The 18,006-nt window shown below is 34.0% G+C and overlaps 1 protein-coding gene across 1 annotated transcript in view; it reads right to left on the bottom strand.

Annotated features, from left to right (window-relative positions):
• LOC148951764 (uncharacterized) overlaps positions 1-18,006 on the bottom strand; it is a 243,061-nt gene that overhangs the window by 35,246 nt on the left and 189,809 nt on the right. The window contains exon 10 of the mRNA XM_089089323.1: positions 9,737-9,880. Within this exon, the coding sequence (XP_088945449.1) occupies positions 9,737-9,880 (144 nt within the window). The remainder of the gene's footprint in view (positions 1-9,736; positions 9,881-18,006) is intronic.

Below are 18,006 nucleotides of genomic sequence, written 5' to 3'. Positions count from 1 at the left end.
AAAAAACTTTGGAAGAATGGGAAGGTAAGTCTGTGAACCAAGATTGGAATATTGGAAGAGAGAGTGATGACAAAGGTCAAGTATCGTTCCGAAGCGTGGACGCTCCAAAAATGGAGGGCGATTTGGTACATGTTTTCCAGAGAAATTGCCTACGGATTGTTTTGGGTACCCGTCTAAAAGACCGGATTTCAAACCGTAAATTGTGCGAAAAATTATGGTTCTATCCCGCTTTTTAGGTTCTATGGCTACGACACTTCTGTAAATGAAAGATTACAGATTTTTAAAAATCGTCCTTTTCCGTCGAAAAGCAGGTAGGCCCCAGATTAGGTGGGACAATGTTGTAAGGAGGGATTTCAAGAAAATTGGAACTTCTTGGGAGGGTGTAAAGACGGATGCTTTAAGTAGATTGGGATGGAAGAAAAGTGTGCATAACTGCGTTGGCCTCAGACCGCTTGGTGGTGCAGTCAGTTGTTAGTGGTAGTAGCAATAGTAAGCTGGTCAGAATGACGGCGATCCGGTCATTTCTATTGCTCGAATAAAAAAGAATTGCAAGTTTTCTTCTATTCTTCATGTTTCCCAAACTCTCGTTCTAAAAATCTATTAGTAACTTTCTTCAACAATAATTAAATTTTTTTGTGAATTTTATTAACAATTGGTTGTAGAAATTTTTTGTCCACTAGTGGAAACTCAAATATTACTAGAAATACCAAAGGATGGGGGAACCAGCATTATCTGATCAATATGATCAATGGCATTATATAAACTACTTATTATCTGATCTAATCAATAGGGGTGGAATTTAGAAATTTCCTGCTAGCTCGCGGGAAATCAACTATTAGTAGAAATGCCACTAAAGATTCTTAATGGTATGGCGAAACAAGCCTTATCTGATCAATCTGATCGATAGAAGGATATAAGTTTACTTTGATCAAATAAATAGAAGTGGAACGTAGAAATTTCTTTTAGCTCGCTGAAATTCGACTATTAGCAGAAATGCCATTAAAAGTTCATGATGGGAATCCGGAACAAGTCTTATCTGATCAATCGGATCAATGGAATGATATAACATTACTTATTATCTGATCAAATCGAAAGAGCTGGAGAGTAGACATTTTTTTTTAGATCGTGGAAACTCAGCTATTAGTAGAACTGTCAAGAACTGTAAGCTATTAGTGCAACAATTCTCTATTAGGAGGAATAGGCCTTATCTAACCAATCTTATTCCTAGTCTGATATAGTGGAGTTGATAAGCTGATTCAAATTAATAAAATTGAATTAGCTAAAACATATTTATAAAAATCATGTAAAAATATTTACAATAAACTGTTCCTTTAAGTTTTTGGGACAGTCAGAAAATCATCATTTTCATCTATTAATGTAAATTCGAACTTTATTAAATAAAATATGACATCTATCTTTTTAAATATGAGACATCTATCTTTTTAAAGTAAATCTTTGTCTAATAGGTGCAAATGGTAGTCCTTTCAAAATTTACACAATTTATCAATAAAATGGTTAAAACTTATATTTACGCGATGAGAATCAAAAGCCTTAATACCCAATGAGTTCTATGAATGGAACTGGAAAATTAATTCTAGTAATGGGTTTGATGTCATGGTAACGCCAATATAGCAAGTGCTTTCAATGCAAATGCAGCGAAGAGGATTCAATACTTTCTATTTAACTGCTAAGATTGGAAAGTTTACAGATTCAAGGGGGAAAGTCATTTAAACAGTATGAATAGGTGCAATGCAACTACAAAGGCCATAAAAGAGGTTTCAAAAATAATGCTTTACCTTGATTCTCGGACTATCTTTTTTTATTTTTAGCCTTAAGAGATATGGCTCTTGCCAGCAAAAATTACCTAACTATATTGTTTAAAAAAAAAAAGAAATAAAAAAGTCAAAAAATAATACACATCAATGGAAAATTGAAACTGAAATGACACTTTCTGTGGAAAAATGTTAATCAGAGGCAACGCTATAGCGTTGCCTATAGTAAAGGCCATACAGCTCCAATGTTTAATTATTATTATTATTATGATTCAGAGGCACTTCTTTTGGAAGGGGTCATCGTATAAACTTCAAAAAGGGCTCTTTCGATTGCAAATCGAAAGTTCTAGTGCCCTTTTTAAGAGTCAAAAGTGATTGGAGGGCAACTAGCCCCCCTCCCCACGCCCTCTTTTCCCAAATGCATCCGATAAAAAGTTTTGAGATAGTCATTTTGTTAAAAACAGATCATTGATCACATAACAAAAAACTCCAGTGTCGACACAGCCCCCCAGGGCCCAGCGGCAGGCGTTTTAAGTTATGCCCTGGGGGCATATATTGTTCTTATGGAAGGGATGCTCGTATGACCTTCAAAGAGGTCTTATTTGATTGGAAATTGAAAGCTCTAGTTCACTTTTAAAGAGTCAAAAGATATCGAAGGGTACATAGCCCCCCCCCCCTCCAAGCCCTTTTTCCTCAAACCCATCCGATAAGGACATTGAGATAGCCATTAAAAAAAATAGTTCAAAGACCATATAACGAAAACTCCAGGGTCGACACAGCCCCCCAGGGCCCGAGGGCAGGCATTGTAAGTTATGCCCTGGGGAATATATAGTTCTTATGGAATAGGTGCTCGTAAAAACTTCAGAGAGAGCTCATTTGATTGGAAATTAAAAGTTCTACTTCACTTCTTAAGAGTCAAAAAAGATTGGAAGGCAACTAGCCCTCCCCCCCCACGCCTCTTTTTCCCCAAATGCATCCGATAAAAATTTTGAGATAGCGGTTTTGCTGTTGTTGTTGTTGTTGAAGTTGTTGTCATATTTGTTGATATTTGTTGTTGAAGTATAAATAAAATCCAAAACTAACAGAAATTAAACAGAGAATAAATGCAAACGAACATACAATAGATACTAATGTAAATGACTAAATAAGTCTTAAAACGAGTGAAACTTAAACTGAATATGCAAATCAAGCTTGAAACGAACAAAAATCGCTACAAACAAGAGTTTGGGTATCGTCTCTTTATCTCACTGTAAAAGTCTATAACCTACTGTGTCATGGCGCTTTACTGAAAACTATATGTGTCTTGAACAGTCTTGGAAAGTATAAACAAAATCAAATTGAATATTTGATATATAATGATATTAATTATTTAAAGATCCATCAGTTCAAGATTTTGTTTCACTGCAATTTTATTTTCATTTTCAATACTGTGAGAACTGGGAAAGGAAATATTTGTAATATAATTCGTTTTCAGTGAAGCGCGAGTGACCCACTAGGCTTTAGGTTTTTACAGTTAAGGAAGGGGACAATGTTAGGGATGTTTATTTTCAATATTAAGTACAAAGGAGAATATTTGTAATACAATTTGTTTTCAGTAAAGCGCCATAACGCAGTAGGTTTTAGACTTTTACAGTGAGAGAAAAAGACGATACCCAAACTCTTGTTTGTAGCGATCTTTATTCGTTTCAAGCTTGATTTGCATATTCAGTTTAAGTTTCACCCGTTTTAAGATTTATTTAGTCATTTACATTAGTATCTATTGAATGTTTGTTTTCATTGATTCTTTATTTAATTTCTTGTCGTTTAAAGCTTATATTTGTGGAGAAACGGAATTGAGCCTGAAATTTCGCACGTCTTTTGAAGTTATAAGATTTATTTTACTTATACTGTTTACTTATTTATTTTACTTATACTGTAAATTCATTCATCTCTTTTTACTTTTATCTATTTAATAGAAGCATAAAATTTACTCTTCTCTTTTGCATCCTCTCTTTCTTTCTGTGAGAATAATAAACGTCATTATCATCAGAGCAAGAGAGCTCACTTCCATGTCATAAAATTTTATCTGAAAATTCAAGATCTTTTAAATTCTAATTCTTTTGGAATATTCACAAATACATGACATGAATTGATGTAAAGGCGGCAGAGAAACTATTACTTTTTGGGACTTCTCTAAAAACAACTCTGGGAGCATCCAATTCGTCTCTTTTTTGTTACAACCCTTTCAGCTAAGGGCGTGTTCAGGATTTTATGCGGAGAGGGGTATCTTTTCAGGAGGGGTTTTACTCTAATTTGCTCAAAGTTAGAGCTGCACTGAGTGAGAAGTTTAATGAAGTTTCAGTATAATAAACCGATCTTGGTTAAGCTTACTTTATCTTCTTATACTGGCAGCAGAGAGTTACATGCGTGACAAAAAAAAATCCATGAAGAATCACAAAATCCATAAAAATTGAAAACCTTCGAGGCAAAAACAGTGAATACACTATTCTATAAATTGATATAATATGCATATGTTTTATCGACGCTTTAGATGACTGTTGAATCATTATGTGGACTGTTAAGTAGTGTAGTATATTTTATAATAATATTATTTAACTATATTTAATTATAAAAGGTTTAAATTATAATAATTTCAATTGTATTTAATTATAATATTTACGCTTGAATTGTTTGAGTGAATTATTGCAAAAGCATGCTAAGAATCTATAATATTAATTTAAGTTTGTTTATTATGCTTTGTAGTTTCAAATCGTACGCATTTTTGTTGTTTTAATATTACCATGTTATTTCGATGAGTGTCAGAGCAGATTTTTCACCCGATAGTTTAGTAACATTGCTATTTTTCAGTTGCCAAACTTTTATTAGATATATTGGAAAAATATTTACCGTAACGTATCAAAATGCCTCCAATAAGCCTGTCAGTCTAAAGCCTAAAGATTTATACTTTTATGAGACCAGATTTGAGATATCCCCCCCCCCCGAATTCTTGTACTTCTGATATTTTTTTCAGATTTCTCTATATTGTTTATACGATTCCTCATTAGGGTATTGATAAACTTTACCACTATCTGAGAAGGTACCTTTTTGAAGTTCAAAATTTGCCAATTTGCAAATCAAATTGCTTTTGAGAAAGAAAGAGAAAGATAAAAGAACTTCCAAATAACAAAATAGTCTGAAAACTCATTACCTTGACAAAATATTGCCAAGAACATGGTTGTCAATAAAAAAAAAGTCCAAATTTGCAAAATTTTATTAGCCAACTTTAGTTTTAAAGGGGAGTTGCCAGTCAGGTCTGCTACCTTTTACGCATCTCATTCGATGCACATTGATAAAGATGAGTAAACCATAAAAATCGTCAACATTTGCAATATTAATCAGACTTTCGTCTGATTAATAGTCTGAAATAACAAAGTAATCCAAATAACAAAATAACGTCCAAATAACAAACTAGTCTGAAATTTCATCCCCTTGAGAAAATATTGCGAAGGACATGGTTGTCAATAAAAAAAAGTCCAAATTTGCCGCATTTTATTAGCCAACTTTAGTTTTTAAGGGGAGTTGCCAGTCAGGTCTGCTACCTTTTTACGCAGCTCATTCGATGCACATTGATATAGATGAGTAAACCATAAAAAAAAGTCAACATTTGTAATATTAATCAGACTTTCGTCTGATTAATAGACTGAAATAACAAAATAATCCAAATAACAAAATAACCTTCAAATAACAAAATAGTCTGAAAATTCATCACCTTGAGAAAATATTGCGAAGGACATGGTTGTCAATAAAAAAGACTAAATTTGCCGCATTTTATTAGCCAACTTTAGTTTTAAAGGGGAGTTGCAAGTCAGGTCTGCTACCTTTTACGCAGCTCATTCGATGCACATTGATAAAGATGAGTAAACCATAAAAAAAGTCAACATTTGCAATATTAATCAGACTTTCGTCTGATTAATAGTCTGAAATAACAAAGTAATCCAAATAACAAAATAAAGTCCAAATAAAAAACTAGTCTGAAATTTCATCCCCTTGAGAAAATATTGCGAAGGACATGGTTGTCAATAAAAAAAAGTCCAAATTTGCCGCATTTTATTAGCCAACTTTAGTTTTAAATGGGAGTTGCCAGTCAGGTCTGCTACCTTTTACGCAGCTCATTCGATGCACATTGATAAAGATGAGTAAACCATAAAAAAAGTCAACATTTGTAATATTAATCAGACTTTCGTCTGATTAATAGACTGAAATAACAAAATAATCCAAATAACAAAATAACCTTCAAATAACAAAATACTCTGAAAATTCATCACCTTGAGAAAATATTGCGAAGGACATGGTTGTCAATAAAAAAGTCCAAATTTGCCACATTTTATTAGCCAACTTTAGTTTTAAAGGGGAGTTGCAAGTCAGGTCTGCTACCTTTTACGCAGCTCATTCGATGCACATTGATAAAGATGAGTAAACCATAAAAAAAGTCAACATTTGCAATGTTAATCAGACTTTCGTCAGATTAATAGTCTGAAATAACAAAGTAATCCAAATAACAAAATAGCGTCCAAATAACAAACTAGTCTGAAATTTCATCCCCTTGAGAAAATATTGCGAAGGAAATGGTTGTCAATAAAAAAAAGTCCAAATTTGCCGCATTTTATTAGCCAACTTTAGTTTTAAATGGGAGTTGCCAGTCAGGTCTGCTACCTTTTACGCATCTCATTTGATGCAAATGATAAAGATGAGTAAACCATAAAAAAAGTCAACATTTGCAATATTAATCAGACTTTCGTCTGATTAATAGTCTGAAGTAACAAAGTAATCCAAATAACAAAATAACTTCCAAATAACAAACTAGTCAGAAATTTCATCCCCTTGAGAAAATATTGCAAAGGACATGGTTGTCGATAAAAAAGTCCAAATTTGCCCCATTTTATTAGCCAACTTTAGTTTTAAATGGGAGTTGCCAGTCAGGTCTGCTACCTTTTACGCATCTCATTCGATGCACTTTAATAAAGATGAGTAAACCATAAAAAAAGTCAACATTTGCAATATTAATCGGACTTTCGTCTGATTAATAGTCTGAAATAACGAAGTAATCCAAATAACAAAATAACGTTCAAATAACAAACTAGTCTGAAAATTCATCACCTTGAGAAAATATTGCGAAGGACATGGTTGTCAATAAAAAAGTCCAAATTTGCCGCATTTTATTAGCCAACTTTAGTTTTAAATGGGAGTTGCACGTCAGGTCTGCTACCTTTTACGCATCTCATTCGATGCACATTGATAAAGATGAGTAAACCATAAAAAAAAGTCAACATTTGCAATATTAATCAGACTTTCGTCTGATTAATAGTCTGAAATAACAAAGTAATCCAAATAACAAAATAACGTCCAAATAACAAACTAGTCTGAAATTTCATCCCCTTGAGAAAATATTGCGAAGGACATGGTTGTCAATAAAAAAAAGTCCAAATTTGCCGCATTTTATTAGCCAACTTTAGTTTTAAATGGGAGTTGCCAGTCAGGTCTGCTACCTTTTACGCAGCTCATTCGATGCACATTGGTAAAGATGAGTAAACCATAAAAAAAAGTCAACATTTGCAATATTAATCAGACTTTCGTCTGATTAATAGTCTGAAATAACAAAGTAATCCAAATAACAAAATAACGTCCAAATAACAAACTAGTCTGAAATTTCATCCCCTTGAGAAAATATGGCGAAGGACATGGCTGTCAATAAAAAAAAGTCCAAATTTGTCGCATTTTATTAGCCAAATTTAGTTTTAAATGGGAGTTGCCAGTCAGGTCTGCTACCTTTTACGCAGCTCATTCGATGCACATTGATAAAGATGAGTAAACCATAAAAAAAGTCAACATTTGCAATATTAATCAGACTTTCGTCTGATTAATAGACTGAAATAACAAAATAATCCAAATAACAAAATAACCTCCAAATAACAAAATAGTCTGAAAATTCATCACCTTGAGAAAATATTGCGAAGGACATGGTTGTCAATAAAAAAGTCCAAATTTGCCGCATTTTATTAGCCAACTTTAGTTTTAATGGGGAGTTGCAAGTCAGGTCTGCTACCTTTTACGCAGCTCATTCGATGCACATTGATAAAGATGAGTAAACCATAAAAAAAATCAACGTTTATAATATTGCTCAGACTTTCGTGTTTTCCTTTTTCAAAGATTATTATAATAATTCCTCTTTTCTGGGACTCTACTCATTTTCCACAACTGCCAAGCTGACCGATTTGAGGGCCAAACAAGAATCCCAAAACTTTTTTTTCCGCTTAAACTTTTTTTAAATAAAAACAAAGATCTGAATAATGCTTCATGTATTGCTTGTCCAGAGCAGCTTCTTATTATTATATTTTCATATATACTATGCAACAGCAGAATACGTGGAGTAACAGATAGATAAAACATAAGAATGGAATAAAACATGTATAGAAAACACATAGAAAATACTTACAGAGTATTACATAAAAATGAAATTAAAGGACTGAGAAAAAATAAACATAAAAGGAGGAAAAAATACACAGAGCTGAAGGAAACTAATAAAGCGATGCAGAGAAATACGAATACAAGCAGTGCTTGAGAGCTTTCCGGGCAGTAATGCTAGTTTTACTGTAATATCACGAACAAAAAATTTTCTACCAAGAATCCGGTTTCAAAAATTCAAGAATCTAACGACAAAAAATATAAAATAATTTGCAGTTACAAAATATAAAGGAAATAGAATAAAACAGAATAAAACGCACATAGAAAACACAAAGAAAGCACTTAAAGAGCAATGCATAAAAATTAAATTACAAGAACGAGAAAAAAAACATAAACGGATGGAAAAAAGACACAGCTGAAGGAAATTAATAAAGCAGTGATGCAGAGAAATACGAACAAAAGCAATGCAATCAGAGTAAAGGAATAAAGGACAAACGATCAGAGAGGCGCAAGTATCAGGCACGAATTCTGAAATTTATTCTGAGAAGGAAATAATCTTAAAAAGTGATCGCAACGAGGAGTTTGGGATGGCGCAAACTTTTGTGTTTTATTATAAAATAACGGAAAAATCTAAAATAATTAATCATGATTCTTTTTAGTTCTTTTTTCTTAAGAAGGGGGAAAATTCCAGAAGCAAAAGAATTGAATGATCACAGAGAGTTGAATAGAGCTTGACCATCACACGTCTGTTATATGTCCCTCAATTAGCAACAATCTGAGCGTATCCTAATTGTATTTTCTTATAATATCTGAGACTGTGCGCTGGCGCAGGCATAGAAGATTGTTAGTAATAGAAATCTCAGCCAGCGGAGAAGACGTGCAAGAGGGATAGTAAAACCATGGCGCAGAAGGGGAGAACTAGATTTTTTTTTAAAGAAAGATATTCACATTATCTACGTTAAGAGAAAGGCCAATATCCGAGAAAGAAGTAGCAACGAGAGAAACTATATTAGAAAGACCGGTTTTAGTATGGCTTATACTAAAAGCAGGTCATCAGCATAGGCAAGATATGACATTTCATTTACTAACAAGTTTACAGATCACATTCTCTTAGTTCGTAATAGTCATATAGTAAAAGAAAGATAACTTATAACTACATCACTAGAAGCAATATTAACCAAAGGACGCTGTATTATCTATCCCCCCATGAAAAGATTCGCACACACCTTGGCTTTTTATTCTTATTTCTGTTCCAGTGAGTCTCTTCTTTTTCTTCCTCGTCGGTATCGGAATATTTTTGTGAACCTGACTGATCTATACGATAAATTGTCAAAATCGACGCAACAGCGCTTGCCGCCATGTGGCGGTTGGATTCATTTGTTTTATCAGCGTTTTGCGAATTCTCTTTCTTGTCACAGATTAATTTTGTGTTTTTTCTTATTTCATCGTGTTCTACTTCAATACTTAGCTTTTTGATGTGTTTGTGTTACTAATAAATACAATTATAGTGAGAAAATATTTACCGAAAAATAGGCGTCTTCTAGAGGCAGTGTGAATCACTGAGTCGGGAGGAAGACCAAGGATCTCCATAATGCAGGCTAACTGCTCCATTTCATTTTCCCCAGGAAACAGAGGGTAACCAGTAAAAAGCTCCACCAAAATACAACCTGAAAAAAAATTCAATAACAAATCAATTGTATAATTTAGCATTATAATACAATCCCAATTGTCTGGTGATGACTGAAAAATAGAAAGAACAATAAGCCTTTCATAATTTTGAGTATGACGGGTAAATTTTTAAAGTTAGGAATTTAGTAAAAGTACGCAACGGGGTGGGTTTTCGTTTGAATGTGTTGATTGATTATTGTAGCTAATCGGTCATACAGTATATAAAATTTTCCCTTCCTCTTCGTCCCAATATTATTTTGAAAATAATCTTGAAAAAAAGTCTTTCAAAATTTGGCACGTAACTATATTGTCTTAAATAAGGATACCCCTAGAACTAGTATGGATTCTTTATATTGTATATATAAATGTTTAGTTTTTTTTATATTCCTTGTTTATAAGTCAAATTTTGATAACTTCAATCTTCAAAGACTTTTTTTTTATTTTATTCTTCTAGCAGAAAAGACTTCTTTTTTTCTTCTTCTAGAAGAAGAAGTGGATCCTCTCCTTCGCGTTTTTTCTTCTTATGTTAACTTTGCCGGAAAACACTGTTCGTTGGATGGAGGTATGGAGCAGCTCAACTGCTATTATATAGAAGGTATTTCGAACAGAAAAGAACCCCTGAAGACTAAAAGGGTAAAAAGCCATTTTAACGCAGGTATTCAATTCATTACAGGGTATGAGACTTATGTATTGGGGGATAGGTTGTTATCTGTAGCTAAGGGTCAAGATTTTCCGCTTCAATACCTCATCCTTATGATGATTTCAGCGTAAGGGTTTAATTTTTCTCCTTTTGACAAAATTTTTTAGCAACTTGCTCAGAAAACTTAAATAGAGTACACAGTTATCATCCAAAACTACATATGTACAAGTGATAATGAATACATTTTATCTTTTTGCTAAGAAATGTTCTCAGTACAAAGCGTAGATCAAACAACTCAACCACCCTCGCATACAGCTATAACAACCACGCATATAGCGACAGAGCGAAGCATCAGATCTAATGTGGTTTCAATAATGACACCACTATCAGAATAGCCTTGTCTAGTCCCTTCCTCCCTATTTCTGATTCATTGCCAGCAATTGCAAATTTTTAAAACAGTATTTTATTGAAAATAATAAGCAAGTTCAATTGCGTTAAGTGATTTATTTTTAAGTTTACTGGATTATGGTCAACGAGAAAGATTGTGAAATATTTTTTTTGTGATAAACTGCAAATGACATATATCTTCCTCTTCATTCACCATTTTCAAGTAAAGTTGGCCATTTGAGGTCGAAATCAGCGAACAGTTCAATTATGCGCATATAATTTTTTACACAAAGAAATACAATATAATGCATATACTACACTGAAACACGCGAATAGGGAAAGAGCCATCATGCATCCAAAAGGAATTAAAAAAATATAAAAAAAATCCTCCAAAGTCATTACTGGCACACAGGGGGTCGAATCAGCGTTCCAGTTGCTGGCTCTTTTTTGCAGGGACAAGTAGCAAAACTGTCACCCAACCTTGCCGCTAGGGGGTTGATCCTTAGGCCCCATACTGCCAAGCAGAGCACCAATCAACTATGCTGCCACAGGGTATCCAACAAGAACAGTGGTAGTAAAACTGTAATCGAATTGCGATTTAGAGAAGCAGACCTTAAAATACAGCGTTCTTCGGAAAAAAAAACTCATAAACCTTTACTGGTGCCACGGAAGAAAACGCGAAAGGGGCTCGCCAGAATAAATACTATCTGTAGTCTATTACAAATTAATAAGTCTATGGGTACACCCAACACCCAATAAATGTGGGTGATGCGCAACATCAATGAAAGTTTTGTGGTAGATCTTATACAGTCTGGTACAATCTCACCAAATGACAGTTCGCTTAAATTTATGTTAAGCAGCTGAACCTTCATCACGCAAATTTCAACCTCCATTCAACTGTAGTTGTCTTGGGGAGTTTCAGTAGATATTATCTACGAACTAAGTACTGTTCTTCCGAAATGAAAGTCCTTCATACAACTTCTTCAACCTGCTTACAAATGAAATTGTCCCAGGGGGAGTTGCAGCAGATATTATACACAAACTTGGTGCCGTTTTTTTTAATTAAGGTTCTCCATAAAACTGTTTCAACCTACTTCAACTTTTAGAAAATATTATTCTTGAACTATCTGTCTTGTCTTTCAAAATTAAAGCCCTCCATACAACTCCCTTAACCTTCATACAACTGCAATCGTCTGTGGGGAGGGGGTTCAGTAGATATTAGCCTCGAAGTAAGTGCTGTTCTTCTGAAATCAGACTCCTCCACACAGCTCCTTCAGCCTCCATAAAACTAAAACTGTCCGGGGGTGGGGGTCAAAAGATACTATCCTCTAACTAACTGATGTTCTTCCGAAATTAAAACCAGTATCAGTAGTATACTTTTAGTTCTTTGACACGAAATATAAATTCCCAAGGAAAGGGAAAAAATAAATTCGACAGATGTCTTATTAGATATTATGGAGAAAATAAACAGAACAGTGAAACTGTTGCTACCAGGATCTTGTTTTTTCTTTTGAAAAAGACTTTTTTCAAAAATTCTACAGCTCTAGGTTTAAAGTTCAAAAGAAAACCCTGACTAATTCCAATTCAACGAATTCTCATTTTAGTGATCCTAAGAAAAAAAAAGCAATAACGTTAGAACGTAAAATCTAATATTCTAGTGGAGTATTTGAGTATTCTAGTGGAATATTCTAGTGGAGTACTGAATTCAGAATTTATTTCAATAGTATAAAATCAGAAAGCAAAATTTTGCAAAAAATTATTCAGGTTGTCTACAAAAGCGAATATTTAAAAAAAGGAACTTGCTTCCAACACCTATGAAATATGTTAAAAAGAAGAGACAGAAACATTGACAGAAGTAGTGGAATCTGATTGTGAAATGATCGAGTTAGTTAATGTCATTCAACATTTATATGTTTTAATGATTCTATTCCCGAATTTTATTCAACATTTATTAGTTATTAATTGGGATATCGTTGAACGTTGACAAGGACCTTCACGTCTTTAAAAAGATGTAAAAAGAACAAAACAGAAAGAATAGATATAACAATAACAGTGAAACCCTGACTAAAAGTCGGCATTACAAAATTCTAATTTAAATCAGCATTTTGAAAAGAAGGCAAAGTGAAATATTCCAAAGCTGTAGTGGCAATGGCAGTGGAAAATCAATCCAACTTTATATTCCATGGCAGGACAAAGAAATTATTTATTCCATGGCATATCTGTATTTTCAGACAATAAGGATAAAAGTATACTACTGTAGTATACAATCCGAAAGCAAAGTTTTGCAGAAATTGTTCAGATTTGCTACAAAAGCAAATATTAAAGAAAAGAATTTTGCTTTCAACACCTATGAAGTGTGTTAAAAAGATGAGTTAGAAGCATTAACAGGAATAGTGGAATCTGATCGTGGAAGTAATGAAAGATCGGAGTTAGTTAAGGTCAATCGACATTTATACGTTGTGTAGATTCTATTACTGAACGTTTTTCAAAATTTACCATTTATATGATGAGAATCTCGTTGAACGATGAAAAGGACTTTCACATCTTTAAAAAGAAAAGATTAAAAAGAACAGAAAATCCCCGACTAAAATTCGACTCTAGAAATTCTCATTTCAATCAGCATATTTGAGAAGAAGGCAATGACGTTTGAAAGCAAAATCAAATATTCCAAAATTGCAGTGATAATTGCAGCGGAAAATGCAGCGAGCTTTATATTTCGTGGTGGCTCTATATTTTCAGTGTATAGTATAAAACCCAAAAGCAAAGTTTTGCTTAATTGTTCAGATTTGCTACAAAAGCGAATAATAAAGAAAAGAACTTTGTTTCCAACATTTTGGAGTTCGATAAAAGGACAGAAGCATTAAAAGGAGTAGAATGCGATTGTGAAAATGTGATGGTCAAAGAGTCGAATTAGTGAATGTGATATGTCGAATTAGTGAATGTGAGCCTCCACGTTTAGCATTCGTTTAGCCTCCACGTCCAAGAGGTAGTGAAAAAGGCGAACTGTGCCATGCGTACCCTTTTACTGATGCGAAGATTTGGTTTTTCAGTGCCGCAATTGAAAACAGCCTACCTGACATATATTCGCCCGATATTAGAGTATACGTGCCCTGTATGGGGTCCACAGGTTCAGAACACTGCCTATATGAGAGAAATACTTGAATTAGTCAAGAAAAGAGCAGTGAAGGCCATACTGTCTGATCAGTACACCGATTACGAATCAGCACTGTCTCAACTAAATTTGCCGTTACTCCACGACTGCCATTTTCAACTTATCTGTAAATTTGGCCAATTTCTTCTGACAATTGATAAACACAGGAATATATTACCCTCACTGCTGACAAAAAAAGTAACTAGAAGATCAAAAGCAACACAATTAGTCCAGCCCAAGTGTTGTACTAATCGCTTCAGCAATTTGTTTGTGCCTTTTTTATGTTTCAGTCTACAATAAGTGATATGTGTATTAATTTTTTTGTGTTTTTGTTCACTTTGTAAATAATAGCGCGATTTAGTCGGGATTTAAACCCTGACTACGAAAGCTTTTATGTTAATAAATGATTCTGAATGTGATAGTCGAAAAGTGGAATTAGTTAAAGCCATTCAATATTTATACATTCTGTAGATTCTATTCTCAAAGTTTGAAAACATTTATAATTTATATTATTGGAATTTGATTAAACATTGAAAAGGACTATGATATCTTTAGTAAAGAAACAGCTTTAAAAGGAACATAATTGAAAAGAATAGTTTTTAAAACAACAGAAATACCCTGACTACATACTGAAACAGTAAATTCTCATTTAAAACGGCATATTTGAGAAGAAGGCAGTTATGTTAGGACGTAAAATGAAAACATTCCATAAGATTATTTCGATTAAAAAAATGTAATGGATTAGCAAAAACTAAATCAATTATTTTCTTTCCGTAAGACAACTCTCGCTGTACAAGATTTGCTAAGAACAAACATTGGCATCAACATAGTTTTCCAAGTCTTATATTAAATGCTTACATGAAATTATGTTAAATACTAGGTGAATTTTTTATTTTCCGTAAGACTACTCTAACAGGTTTCAGTTTCATACTTTTTTTTAAACAAAAAAAAAAATAATTTTGAAAACATGTCGAACAAAACCAATAAGTTGTTTTAAAAAGCGACCGGTTGGATATCATGCATGCCAAATCATCAAACCAATTAAAATGAAAAAAGGGGAAAACAATAATAATAACATAAAATAATTATAAATATATAATGGAAAAAAATATAAAAAAAAATAAAAATAAAATATCTACAAAAAAAAAAAAAAAAAAGCCTTCTCACGAACCATTAAAACAACCAAATTACTGAAAAGAAATGATTTTTAATCCGTGTTTTAAGTTGCGGCCCACTTTCAGCTTGACGAACAGAATCTGGGAACGAATTCTAAACTGACGGGCCCATGTGTCGGGTCACTTGACTCGCTCTCGTTGTGTTCCGTGTCTCAGATGCAAGACTATCCGCACTCCTAGTCGAATAATCGTGATAAAACGAATTAGGCCTAAAAATATTCATAAAAAAATCCGGTGCAAGACCATTCAGACACTGAAATACAAAAACTCTAATTTGATAATCCCTTATTTCACCAACCTTTAAAATTTTAAACTTTCTAAAAAGTGATTCAGTGCTATCAACACCACGATCATACCTTCCAATCAACCTTATAGCCCTATTCTGCAGAACTTGAACTCTTCTAAAATTGCAACTAAAATTACTCGCCCAAATCAAACAACCATAATTTATATAAGGCGCTATTATGGAAAAACACAAAAAAGCAGAATTTTTACAGGTAAAAAATTTTTAAAACGGTTCAGAACTCAAAGGCCTTGTGCCAGCTCGCATGTTATGATGTCGCAGTGTTTTCTCAACCTCAAGTTTCGATCCAGGATGAATCCCAGACATCGGATCTCTTCAACTTGTAATAGCGGTAGGCCATTGTAAATAATGACACCAGGGAGAGTGGGAGCAGAACCAGTCCTCGTAAACATCATAAAATTAGTTTTTAACTATTGAACACTTTCTACGAATAAATTTTTTCGTCAACAAAACTACTACTACTACTAACAACTCATCGCAGCACCAAGCCACCTGAAGGCAACAGACCTACGCACGCTCCTCCTCCATCCCAATCTATTCAAAACCTCCCTCTTTACATCCTTTCAGGAAGTTCCGATTTCCTTTAAATCTTCCTTTATGACATCCTCTCACCCCAACCGCGGACCACCTGTTTTTCGTTCAAACTTAGGTAATAAGTTAGAAAGGAGAATCTTTGGTAATATCTCATCTTTAAAGCAAGGAATGCGCCATAGTCATCTTAATCTTTCTTTTATTACAGTTATAAAAAATAGAGCCGAACCCTATTTTTCACTGCTTGTTTGAAATACGGTCAAGTCTGCCGGTCCCCAGAATAATCCGTAGGCAATTTCTCTCGAAAACACTGTAGACCACTGTCATCACTGTAGCTTCTAATATTCAAATCTTGGTTTGTAGGCTTATCTTCCTATTCTCTCAAGAAAATTTTAACTGTGAAAAAACACCCTTCGTCTTGGCTATTCTACTTTTAACATTTCACTGCTTCCGCCGTCTTCACTAATAATACTACCAAGGTAAGTGAAGCTGTCCACCTGATCAATCTTTTCGTTACCCATCGCAATTTTTTCATCTTCACTTATTCCTAGCCTCAGTGACTTAGTCTTCTTAAAATTTTCAAACCTATTCTAGCACCCTGAACTCGCAAAACCTCTGAAAGTCTATTCATTTTGCTCACACTTTCATCTGGGATGCTTAAAATCATCAGCATAATCTAAGTCCAGGAGAGTTTTTCTTCCCTGTTTGATTCCGTAGTCTCCCATTGCCATCAACATACACAGTTTTCAAACATTCTATGCTAAAGACTAAGATAATTTCATAATTTTCATCTTCTCCATGAAGGTCATTGCTGATTTTTATTACAAATTGGGGATTTAAGGACCATCAAATAAAAGAAGTTCACTAAAAGAAACGTCCTGTGAAAAGTCGAGGTTTTATTATCTTATTGTGAGGGTATTCAAAAATATGTATGGATGACTGAAAGTTATCATAAAAGTGCCAGTTCGGAATGATTTCGTATCAAGCAAAGTCTGGGTTGAAGTGTGGAAGGGTATCTACCAAGGAGTCCGCCAACGTCATCGCCACTTTATAATAATGCTGTTTTAAAAGCCCAGAAAAAAAGTTACGACGAATTACATATTTAGAGATCTTTGCTCAATTCTTAAACCTTTCTTTCCTAAATTATGTGGTATTTTAAACCTTAACCAAGTTGTCACTGCAGGAAAAATTTTATGTGCTTAGTTGCGAATATGGCAAATTAGGCCTTTCTTTTAAAGCATCTGAGCTGTCCTGGCCAAGTGTTAGCACGTTGGACTTAAAATCCTGAGGACAGGAGTTCGAGTCCTGGTGCCGCTGGTTATTTAGTCTGGAACGGGGGATTAATAATGGGACTCTGTAAGCTTAGCCAGAGTCAAGCCAGCTCTGAATGGGTAACTGGAGAAATCTGGGGGGAAACACGGGAATTTGACCAGGTCTGTTCGAAACTACTCCAGTATGCCAAAACTGAATAATAATGGTTTCTCTAGAACCCATTAAAGCGTTTTATGTGAGGATTCAGCCCCTAAGGAGCCTCTCTGGCACCCAGTTCACCCTTCCTCAAACGTCTTAACTTTCCACCAAGTCAATATCCTAGATATGGCCCTGGCCGTGGATATATCCGGTGTGTTCAGAAAAATTTTGCTGACGGTGTAATCCACTCGTAACTGGGATCGGTAAATGAGATATAGATGGCAAAACATAGTTGATTTTAAGTCACAGTAAAAGGGGTACGTGAGGGCTCAACAACAAAAAATTATTATGTAATGTGTTTTTTTGCTAAAAGTTTAGGCAAACACGTGTTTCTGCAATTTTTATTGTTTTTGGGGAAGTGGCCTTCCTATCCAACATGATAAATACAGCTTTTTCAATATAACCGCATCGACCAGTCGTAAGTTGCCACTTTAGAATTTCGCAGCGTTCACAGAAACGTCAATTCG

The sequence above is a fragment of the Artemia sp. Qi Xiang Cuo genome, chromosome 5 (assembly GCF_049724085.1).
Source record: "Artemia sp. Qi Xiang Cuo chromosome 5, ASM4972408v1, whole genome shotgun sequence".
NCBI classification, from domain to species: Eukaryota; Metazoa; Arthropoda; class Branchiopoda; order Anostraca; family Artemiidae; genus Artemia; species Artemia sp. Qi Xiang Cuo.
This window is presented reverse-complemented; position numbering and strand designations above follow the sequence as displayed.